This window comes from Oncorhynchus mykiss, chromosome 5 (assembly GCF_013265735.2).
Source record: "Oncorhynchus mykiss isolate Arlee chromosome 5, USDA_OmykA_1.1, whole genome shotgun sequence".
In the NCBI taxonomy this organism is placed as follows: Eukaryota; Metazoa; Chordata; class Actinopteri; order Salmoniformes; family Salmonidae; genus Oncorhynchus; species Oncorhynchus mykiss.
In genome coordinates this window covers 15180971-15193056 of record NC_048569.1, presented here as the reverse complement: position 1 = coordinate 15193056, position 12086 = coordinate 15180971, and the positions used below count along the sequence as shown (strand labels likewise).

The 12086-nt window shown below is 43.3% G+C and overlaps 1 protein-coding gene across 2 annotated transcripts in view; it reads left to right on the top strand.

Annotated features, from left to right (window-relative positions):
- The window catches only part of rapgef1b (Rap guanine nucleotide exchange factor (GEF) 1b), a 75895-nt gene that overhangs the window by 32276 nt on the left and 31533 nt on the right, over positions 1-12086 (top strand). For both annotated transcript variants that reach the window (XM_036976897.1, XM_036976898.1), the window contains 5 exons: positions 854-999; positions 5396-5574; positions 9667-9823; positions 10173-10264; positions 10364-10504. In XM_036976897.1, the coding sequence (XP_036832792.1) occupies positions 854-999; positions 5396-5574; positions 9667-9823; positions 10173-10264; positions 10364-10504 (715 nt within the window). The remainder of the gene's footprint in view (positions 1-853; positions 1000-5395; positions 5575-9666; positions 9824-10172; positions 10265-10363; positions 10505-12086) is intronic.

The following is a 12086-nucleotide window of genomic DNA, read 5'->3' as shown; positions in this document are numbered from 1 at the left end:
CAGCTTGGTTTGAAGAAATCAACTGTGGGAGCAATTATTAGGAAATGGAAGACATACAAGACCACTGATAATCTCCCTCGATCTGGGGCTCCACGCAAGATCTCACCCCGTGGGTGAAAATAGTGCCCCCTAGTTTCAAGAGGTTAAACTACAGATGAAGTGTGTGTGTGTGTGTGTGTGTGTGTGTGTGTGTGTGTGTGTGTGTGTGTGTGTGTGTGTGTGTGTGTGTGTGTGTGTGTGTGTGTGTGTGTGTTCGTGCGTTAAAAGTCAATATATATAAAAAAATATTTAAAAAAATAAAAAGAGTTCTTAATGGTGTGTGCGACCGACCGACCGACCGACCGCAATGTTATCAGCCGAGGGAAGTCTGTGGACAGACAGTGGAAATGAGAATGTGATAAGACCTGATAGCATCTCTGTTGCACCCTCAGCTGAACACAGACAGATAGGCCTACACTGCCTGCTGGGCCAATGCTAGTACAACCGCTAGGACCTTCTGCACTGACAGAAACACTGCTACCGCAATGCCATTTTGTCAGGGTTGTGATCATTTGATTGGCACTGTCTCTTATTGATCTCCCTCAGACTCTTATGGTTTTTCTATTTTATCCTGGGCTGTGTTCATTAGGGTAAAGCATTAGAAATTTTAGCGTTTCTCCCCATTTCTGTCTGTTTCAAATCGTTTCCTTTCATTTTTTGCTGGGTTTTTCCATGGTTTTTGCTTTAGCCTACTTCTCTGACATTCACTGTGGTGCTAAAGTCCTACATATCTACCAGGCTACTTCTATTTCCCCTCTCTGCCATTCTTTCTCCTCTGACTGACGTCTTATCTCTCTCTTCCTCTCCTCCTCAGACTCGCAGCGCTCCCACCTCTCCTCCTTCACCATGAAGCTGATGGACAAGTTCCACTCTCCCAAGATCAAGAGGACGCCATCAAAGAAGGGCAAGCAGTTGCAGGTCGAACCTGTGGTCAAGAGCCAAGAGAAACCCGTCAACAAGGTGTGTGTGTGTGTGTGTAGAATCGTCAAGAGGTCGACCGATTAATCAAAATGGCCGATTAATTGGGGCCGATTTCAAGTTTTCATAACAATCGGAAATTGGTATTTTTGGACGCCGATTTGGCAGATTTGTTTTTTTTTACACCTTTATTTAACTAGGCAAGTCAGTTAAGAAAATATTCTTATTTTCAATGACGGCCTTGGTACGGTGAGTTAACTGCCTTGTTCAGGGGCAGAACAACATATTTTTACCTTGTCAGCTCGGGGATTCAGTCTTGCAACCTTACAGTTAACTAGTCCAATGCTCTAACCACCTGCCTCACGAGGAGCCCACCTGTTACGCGAATGCAGTAAGAAGCCAAGGTAAGTTGCTAGCTAGCATTAAACTTATCTGATAAAAAACCTTAAATCAATCATAATCACTAATCACTAATATCATCAACACATGGTTGATGATATTACTAGTGTTATAATCGATGCGGTGCGCATTCGTGAAAAAGGACTGTCGTTGCTCCAACATGTACCTAACCATAAACGTCAATGCCTTTCTTAAAATCAATACACAGAAGTGTATATACACTGCTCAAAAAAATAAAGGGAACACTTAAACAACACAATGTAACTCCAAGTCAATCACACTTCTGTGAAATCAAACTGTCCACTTAGGAAGCAACAATGATTGACAATACATTTCACATGCTGTTGTGCAAATGAAATAGATAACAGGTAGAAATGATAGGCAATTAGCAGGACACCCCCAATAAAGGAGTGGTTCTGCAAGTGGTGACCACAGACCACTTCTCAGTTCCTATGCTTCCTGGCTGATGTTTTGGTCACTTTTGAATGCTGGTGGTGCTTTCACTCTAGCGGTAGCATGAGACGGAGTCTACAACCCACACAAGTGGCTCAGGTAGTGCAGCTCATCCAGGATGGCACATCAATGCGAGCTGTGGCAAGGAGGTTTGCTGTGTCTGTCAGCGTAGTGTCCAGAGCATTGAGGGGCTACCAGGAGACAGGCCAGTACATCAGGAGACGTGGAGGAGGCCGTAGGAGGGCAACAACCCAGCAGCAGGACCGCTACCTCCGCCTTTGTACAAGGAGGAGCAGGAGGAGCACTGCCAGTGCCCTGCAAAATGACCTCCAGCAGGCCACAAATGTGCATGCGTCTGCTCAAACGGTCAGAAACAGACTCCATGAGGGTGGTATGAGGGCCCGACGTCCACAGGTGGGGGTGGCATTTCTTTGGGGGGCCGCACAGCCCTCCATGTGCTCGCCAGAGGTAGCCTGACTGCCATTAGGTACCGAGATGAGATCCTCAGACCCCTTGTGAGACCATATGCTGGTGCGGTTGGCCCTGGGTTCCTCCGAATGCAAGACAATGCTAGACCTCATGTGGCTGGAGTGTGTCAGCAGTTCCTGCAAGAGGAAGGCATTGATGCTATGGACTGGCCCGCCCGTTCCCCAGACCTGAATCCAATTGAGCACATCTGGGACATCATGTCTCACACCATCCACCAACGCCACATTGCACCACAGACTGTCCAGGAGTTGGCAGATGCTTTAGTACAGGTCTGGGAGGAGATTCCTCAGGAGACCATCCGCCACCTCATCAGGAGCATGCCCAGGCGTTGTAGGGAGGTCATACAGGCACGTGGAGGCCACACACACTACTGACTGAGCCTCATTTTGTATTGTTTTAAGGACATTACATCAAAGTTGGATCAGCCTGTAGTGTGGTTTTCCACTTTAATTTTGAGTGTGACTCCAAATCCAGACCTCCATGGGTTGATAAATTTGATTTCCATTGATAATTTTTGTGTGATTTTGTTGTCAGCACATTCAACTATGTAAAGAAAAAAGTATTTAATAAGAATATTTCATTCATTCAGATCTAGGATGTGTTATTTTAGTGTTCCCTTTATTTTTTTGAGCATTGTATTTTTAAACCTGCATATTTAGCTAAAAGAAATCCAAGTTAGCAGGCAATATTAACCAGGTGAAATTGTGTCACTTCTCTTGCGTTCATTGTTCGCAGAGTCAGGGTATATGCAACAGTTTGGGCCGCCTGGCTCGTTGCGAACTAATTTGCCAGAATTTTACGTACTTATGACATAACATTGAAGGTTGTGCAATGAAACAGGAATATTTAGACTCAGGGATGCCACTCGTTAGATAAAATACGGAACGGTTCCGTATTTCACTGATAGAATAAACGTTTTGTTTTCGAGATGATAGTTTCCGGATTCGACCATATTAATGACCAAAGGCTCCTATTTCTGTGTGTTATTATGTTATAATTAAGTCTGATTTGATAGAGCAGTCTGACTGAGTGATGGTAAGCATTCATTCAAACAGCACTTTCATGCATTTTGCTAGCAGCTCTTCACTGTGCTTCAAGCATTGCGTTGTTTATGACTTCAAGCCTATCAACTCCCGAGATTAGGCTGGTGTAACCAATATGAAATGGCTAGCTAGTTAGCGGGGTGTGCGCTAATAGCGTTTCAAACATCACTCGCTCTGAGACTTGGAGGAGTTGTTCCCCTTGCTATGCATGGTTAACGCTGCTTCGAGGTTGGCTGTTGTCGATGTGTTCCTGGTTCGAGCCCAGGTAGGAGCGAGGAGAGGGACGGAAGCTATACTGTTACACTGGCAATACTAAAGTGCCTATAAGAACATCCAATAGTCAAAGGTATATGAAATACAAATTGTATAGAGAGAAATAGTCCTTTAATTCCTATAATAACTACAACCTAAAACTTCTTACCTGGGAAAATTGAACCACCAGCTTTCATGTGTTCTCATGTTCTGAGCAAGGAACTTACATCTTACATAGCACATATTGCACTTTTACTTTCTTCTCCAACACTTAGTTTTTTCATCTTTTAATCCAAATTGAACATGTTTCATTATTTATTTGAGGCTAAATTGATTTTATTGATGTATTATATTAAGTTAAAATAAGTGTTTGTTCAGTATTGTTGTAATTGTCGTCCGATTTAATCGGTATCGGCTTTTTTTGGTCCTCCAATAATCGGTATCGGCGTTGAAAAATCATATTCGGTCGACCTCTAGAATCGTGTGTGTGTGTGCTTGCTGTGGGAAACCCAGCTCTCCCACCTATCCCGTGCACTTGTTTACCTGTGTGTGTGTGGTTTTCCGTCCAGTACCTTGCTTTGTATTGTATTGCTCTGCCCTATTGTGTGAGTTTCCTGTGGTTTCCGAGTTGTTGTGAGTGCTGCCTTTGGATGGGTAACAGGTGCTACCACCAGTAGGTGTCCCCCCCAAATGGCACCCTATCCCCTATATAGTGCACTATTACCCATAAAGCCCTGGTCTAAAGTAGTGCACTACATAGGGGATAGGGTGCCATTTGAGGGACACAACCATACACACATGAATGGAACTGAAGCTGGCCAGTTTCCTGAATAAACTCCTCTCACTCCCAAGGCTTTAGTATAATGACTTCAATTCCCTGACAGTTTTGTACATACACTGAGTGTACAAAGCATTAGGAACACCTTACTAATATTTAGTTGCACCCCCTTTTGCACTCAGAATAGCCCCAATTTGTCGCGGCATGGATTCTACATGCCGTGACAAACATTCCAGAGGGATACTGGCCCATGTTGACTCCAATGCTTCCCACGGTCGTGGGAAGTTGGCTGGATGTCCTTTGGGTGATGGGCCATTCTTGATACACACGGGAAACTGTTGAGCGTGAACCCAGGAGTGTTGCAGTTCTTGACACACTCAAACCAGTGTGCCTGGCACCTACTACCATACCCTGTTCAAAGGCACTTAAATATTTTATCTTGTTTGTTCACCCTCTGAATGGCACACATACACAATCCATGTCTCAATTGTCTCAAGGCTTAAAAATACACAATCCATGTCTCCTCCCATTCATCTACACTGATTTGAAGTGGATTTAACAAGTGACATCAATAAGGGATAACAGCTTTCACCTGGATTCACCTGATGTTCCTAATGTTTTGTACACTCAGTGTATGTAGGATCTTAATTTGAGACAGGAAAATAATCCAACAGCAATGTGAAATGTGAATTATTATGTGGATTATAATTAATATATAAATATTTTTTTAGATTTTTGGACCATGCTAAATTACAATGTTGTTTTCGTCAAAGGGTGTGCTTTAATTTTAACGGAGCTCTCTTTGGAAATGGCATTTTCTCCATCCAGCAATTATTATGTCAAATATTGATTTCCTCCGAGCTTACCATGTTTCATTGTGTTCATTAGGGCCATTTTGCAACAGAAAACGACTGAGCGTACGTATCTCATTGGACAAGTTCAAATAGTACCTCCCCGTTTCACTCTGTTTCCATCCTTTTGTTGCCTACTGAACACAACTATTCTATTTCTTTCTGTTCTGTAGAAGGTGAGTCGGCTGGAGGAGCAGGAGAAGGAGGTGGTGAGCGCGCTGCGCTACTTCAAGACCATCGTGGACAAGATGGTGGTGGAGAAGAAGGTGCTGGAGATGCTGCCTGGCTCGGCCAGCAAGGTGCTGGAGGCTATTCTACCTCTGGTGCAGGTGGAGGCCCGGATAACACACAAGTACGTGGGCTGAGACGGGACAGGAGAAAGGCTAGTGTTCAAGATGGTATGTGCAATACCACTCAAAAAGTTTGGACACACCTACTCATTCAAGGGTTTTTCTTTATTTTTATTATTTTCTACATTGTAGAATAATAGTGAAGACATCAAAACTATGGAATAACACATATGGAATCATGTGATAACCCCCCAAAAAGTGTTAAACAAATCAAAATATACTTTAGATTTTAGATACTTCAAAGTAGCCACCCTTTGCCTTGATGACAGCTTTGCACACTCTTGGCATTCTCTCAACCAGCTTCATGAGGGTGTCACCTGGAATGCATTTCAATTAACAGGTGTGCCTTGTTAAAAGTTTATTTGAGTTTGAGCCAATCAGTTGTGTTAAGGTAGGGGTGGTATACAGAAGATAGCCCTATTTGGTATAAGACCAAGAACCGCTCAAATAAGCAAAGAGAAACGATGGTCAGTCAATCCGGAAAATTTCAAGAACTTTTAACATTTCTTCAAGTGCATTCGCAAAAACCATCAATAGATGAGCAGATGATGGTGTGTAAGTAGTGATGCTGGTGTGCAAAAGAGCAGCAAAGTAAATAAAAACAATATGGGGATGAGGTAGGCTATTTACAGATGGACTATGCACAGCTGCAGCGATCGGTTAGCTGCTCAGAGAGCTGATGTTTAAAGTTAGCAAGGAAAATGTAAGTCTCCAACTTCAATGATTTTTGCAATTTGTTCCAGTCACTGGCAGCAGAGAACTGGAAGGAAAGGCAGCCAAAGGAGGTGTTGGCGAGCTGAGATAAGGCGGAGCTTTACCTAGCATAGACTTCTAGATGACCTGGAGCCAGTGGGTCTGGCGACGAATATGTAGCGAGGGCCAGCCGACTAGAGCATACAGGTCGCAGTGGTGGGTGGTATAAGGCGCTTTGGTAACAAAACGGATGGCACTGTGATAGACTGCATCCAATTTGCTGAGTAGAGTATTGGAAGCTATTTTGTAGATGACATCACCTAAGTCGAGGATCGGTAGGATAGTCAGTTTTACTAGGGTAAGTTTGGCGGTGTGAGTGAAGGAGGCTTTGTTGCGAAATAGGAATCTGATTCTAGATTTGATTTTGGATTGGAGATGTTTGATATGAGTCTGGAAGGAGAGTTTACAGTCTAGCCAGACACCTAGGTATTTGTAGTTGTCCACATATTCTAGGTCAGAAAGAGGAGACCGCGTGAATCAGGCCTTCATGGTCGAATTGCTGCAAAGGAACCACTACTAAAGGACACCAATAATAAGAAGACTTGCTTCGGCCAAGAAACACGAGTAATGAACATTAGACCGGTGGAAATTTGTCCTTTTGTTCTGATGAGTCTAAATTTATTTTTTTTGGTTCCAACCGCCGTGTCTTTGTGAGACGTAGAGTAGGTGAATGGATGATATCCACGTGTGGTTCCAACCATGAAGCATGGTGTGGGGGGCTTTGCTGGTGACACTGTCTGATTCATTTTGAATTCAAGGCACAATTAACCAGCATGGCTACCACAGAATTCTGCAGCAATACCCCATCCCATCTGGTTTGCACATAGTGGGATGATCATTTATTTTTCAACAGGACAATGACCCAAAACACACCTCCAGGCTGTGTAAGGGCTATTTGACCAAGAAGGAGAGTGATGAAGTGCTGCATCAGATGACCTGGCCTGCACAATCACCTGACCTCAACCCAATTGAAATGGTTTGGGATCAGTTGGACCGCGGAGTGAAGGAAAAGCAGTCGACAAGTGCTCAGCATATGTGGGAACTCTTTCAAGACGGTTGGAAAAGCATTCCAGGTGAAGCTGGTTGAGAGAATGCCAAGAGTGTGCAAAGCTGTCATCAAGGCAAAGGGTGGCTACTTTGAAAAATCTAAAGTATATTTTGATTTGTTTTACACTTTTTTTTGTTTTTTTGTTACTTCATGATTCCATATGTGTTATTTCACAATTTTGATGTCTTCACTATTATTCTACAATGTGGAAAATAGTACAAATAAAGAAAAACCCTTGAATGAGCAGTTGTGTCCAAACTTTTGACTGGGTACTATAGGTCAAAGGAAATGGGCTTTGGTTAGTATTCAGCATTGGTGAGGGATCTTTGGCCCAGTATATGATCATACCATATTTTGTTTTTATTTTGTTGAGGTTTTTTTGTTACCAAATTTCTATTCACTTTGTTGTTTGTTTGTTGTGTCATATATATATATATATATATACAATTTTGAGCATTTAGGAGAGACCGTTGGTCATTCCTTACATATTGTTACCCAGTCATAGCCTAGGCATGTTGCCCCTTAGTGAGATGGGCTGCGTACTACATTCTCACAGAATGTTCTTGCTGTTTTGCCACAAAATAATGTAAACAAATGGTGTCTCCATTCCCCAAGACGTTATGTAACAACCTCATTGAAGTGGTTTGATCATCAACTGCTATCTAGCTGCTTTTGATGTGTCCTGTTGGAACGTTGCTCAAAAAGGAGAACGGATGTTGTGACATCATCAGGAGCAACACTTGGTGACATCATAGTGAGACATAATCACCTCAGGCTTCCTGGAGTTTTCAGTGTGTGTGTTCATCTCGTGTGCTCTGGTATTTCATATCTGGAAAGAGCTCCTGTTATTCTGACTGAGTTAATGTTTACCTATTTATTCAGCACTGTCAACACTTTTTTATGAGCCACACGCTTCTTCTTATCCACTCGTGCAACAAAGTGTATCGATAGACTTGTTTTGTTATTATTATTATTGTGTCTTTTTTAATATCAAGGAATATTTCCCGTTCTTTGGTCATAGGAGTAACAAATAATGAAGTGCTAACTCGAGTTTTGCCACCAAAAGGTTGGTGACAACCGTCCCAGATCACAACCCGCCTCAGGGACTCGAGTCCTACCCCTCTGCTTCTGGAACCACCTAGGTCCAGTGCCTGAATTCATAAAGTGTCTTAGACTAGGATCAGGTCCCCACTGTCCATGTTATCTTATTCAATGTGATCTAGAAATCAAATCTGATCCTAGATCAGCTGCACTTCTACTTTGAGAGGCTTTATTATGACTCCAGTTGTTATTGCTGAATGGTCTTTTGCTTGGCTGTCTCCTCTTGCCCACTTAGTTTGTTCATTGTGGCCACGAGCCTTAGCCCCGGTCTTAGGCTCCATTTTGCCCATACAGCCCTTAGCTCTACTGTAGCAGTGTCATAGAAATAGAATCTAGAGAAAAGGCTTGGAACATGTAACCCTTGAAATTTGACTGGTAAACTCATGGGGAGGACCGTTGTATAGATGCTATTTCTCTGAGCTGTATCCTGTAGAGACAGGAGGGATATTCCAGAGTTGTGAATCAGCTGCAGCGTGTTGTGACTGGTCTGAACCTCCACCACGCCCTACTGTTTCTCAATGGTCCATTCAGCACAGCCACATACACCTAGATCAGAACAGACACCTCACACCTAAACCAGAACAGACACACATTTTCCACTTAATACCACCACAAACACACTTTTTCCAGTCACACACACACACGCACACACGCACACACACACTTCCTCAATAAATCCCCTCGGGGGAGACATTGAGTTAACGCATATGGCTGTCAGTGCGGGAGAAGAGATGTGCTCCTTTAGTCTAGCTAGTTGTCCGTATTCTCAATCTACAGAACCTGACATGAAATGTGTATCTCTCGCTCCTCTTCCCTACACCCCCACTCTGTTCCCCTCTTCCATTCTCTGTTCCCCTCTTCCATTCTCTGTTCCCCTCTTCCATTCTCTGTTCCCCTCTTCCATTCTCTGTTCCCCTCTTCCATTCTCTGTTCCCCTCTTCCATTCTCTGTTCCCCTCTTCCATTCTCTGTTCCCCTCTTCCATTCTCTGTTCCCCTCTTCCATTCTCTGTTCCCCTCTTCCATTCTGTTTCCATCCCTCTTCCCTGTAACCCTGCCATCACTCTACTGTTCTACGCCCTCCCCCTTTTTTCTCCATCTTTACTTTTCCATTCCCCCCCTAATCTCAGCCTCCCCTTTCTGTCCATCTCTTCCTTCCTGTCATTTACTGTCACGTCTCTCCTGTCTCCTCAGTTCGGCTGTGTCGTCGTGTCACAACCGGGTGTACCAGAGCCTTGCCAACCTGATCCGCTGGTCCGACCACGTCATGCTGGACGGCATCAACCTTGATGACAAGGACAACGTGGTCGCGGTCACGACAGTCATCAAAGCCGTCCTGGATGGGGTCAAGGTAAGAGGGACAGTCGGTGGGTCTGTGAAACGATAGCTTGCAGCTTTCCACGGCTCTCAGAGAGGGTCATAGTGTCTGTTTCTCCCTTGCCGAGCTGGGGCAAATACATTTGTCAAATAGGCCTACTTTCAAATACGTATGCTGTGGTTTGGTTAGCTTGCCTGGTACAATGTCACCAAATGGAATGGTCCTGAAAGTGCAAATACTTCAAAAGTCTTTACAACTGAATGTATTTGACCCAGGTCTGCTCTCTGACCACTCAGGTTTTTGTCTAAATTATGTAATGAACACATCTTAATCTGATTGAAAACAGTATACTGTACACATTGAGGTTGTGTGGTTCTAACAGGAGCTGGTCAAACTCACCATAGAGAAACAGGAGCAACCCTCCCCCACCACACCCAACAGACCCCCACCACCACCTATCACTACACCAGAGAGGTGAGTGAACGCACACAAACAACCCTACATACACCAGACTTTTTCCTGTCAGTCTATCTCTGTCACACACACAGACTCTCTCTCCTGTTCTGTTCCCAGCAGGTCAGAGTTGCCACTGACAGAACGGGAGAGGGAGATCCTGAGTAAGACCCCGCTCACCGAGGCTGTGACGGACATGGCAGAGGAGGACGTAGCTCCGCCCAAACCCCCCCTCCCTGGCCTGAAAATGGATGCGCTCAGGTGAGTAGCACTGGACTCCCATCTTTGGATATAATCGACAGTGGCATACCAATAGTATGCACCAGGGCCCACTGGACCAGACTGAATCTTTAGGGGCTTTTAGTTTTAGGGCCCAGAGTTTTTCCCTTGGTCTTAAATATGGTGTATTCAACATTTTCAATTGTGTAGGGCTTTATCTTCTCATCGCCCTGTCCTCATCTGCAATTCACTGAATTGGCTTCTTCCAGATATTTAGAGTGAGATATTTATTTAACTTGGAAGAAATGAGGAGATGAAGCTACTTGAGACTATTGCGCACCCATGTAGCGTGAGATGTTTTTTCAGTACTGTCCCGCTCAGACTCTCTTTACCTTAGTGAAACAAAAACAAATAATATTTCACTCTCTGTATGAGTTGTCGCACACTGATTTCAATGAGTGAAATTGTCATTCTATCACTTTCAAGTTCCTGTTTCTGACTGTCTTAAAGCGGTCATGTTTGTTACTGTAAGTTCCCAGTGGAAAGAGAAGTTCTCCCCTGCCACAGTAATGAGAAGGAACCTGCAGTCTCGAGTGTCTGCAGTCAGAAAAAAAGCAGAAGCGGTCCAGTGCCACATGGTGTAAGTGACAGCTTCTGTGGTGCTGTTGCGTGGGCACTTCTGGAAGTTTTTTCTTTTTAGAATTCTGCCAAAGAGGAATTGAAGTGAAGATAAAACTGAAACGTTTGTGTTGGTCAGCATAAATCATTTTTTGTGCTGTTGCATGAGACCTTCTGAATGTTTTATTTTAGAATTCTGCCAGAGAGGAGGTGAAGTGTAGATAAACTGGAATGTTGATGCAAATCAGCATTAATCATTTTTGATTGACATGATGTCAGGGTCTATTTATGAATTAGGTCTAATTGAGTCTGAAACGTGTCATGGTATCTCGCAAATAGCACCCTATTCCCTGTGTAGTGCACTTCTTTTGACCAGGGCTGTAGTCTCTTTATCCATCATTTTCAAACAAATTTGGTAGAAAACTTTTATCTTAAAGAGGAATTCTATTAATCTACAACATACAGTGCCTTCAGAAAGTATTCACACACCTTGACTTTTTCCACATTTTGTTGTTACAGCCTGAATTTAACATTTTAAATTGATTAAATTGAGATTTTGTGAATTTCCCACAATGTCAAAGTGGATTTTGTTTTATTTGTACAAATTATTTAAAAATATATAAGTATTCAACCCCTTTGTTATGGCACGCCTAAATACAAGTCACATAATAAGTTGTGTGGACTCTGTGTGCAACAATAGTGTCTAACATGATTTTTGAATGACTACCTCATCTACATACAATTATCTGTAAGGTCTCTCAGTGAATTTCAAACACAGGTTCAACCACAAAGACCAGGGAGTTTTTCCAATGCCTCGAAAAGAAGGGCACCTATTGTTAGATGGGTAAAAATAATTAAAGCGGACAGTGAATATCCCTTTGAGTACGGTGAAGTTATTAATTACACTTTGGATGGTGTATCAAAACACCCAGTCACTACAAAGATACAGGCATCCTTCCTAACTCAGTTGCTGGAGAGTAAGTTAGTTTAATGGCTGTGATAGCAG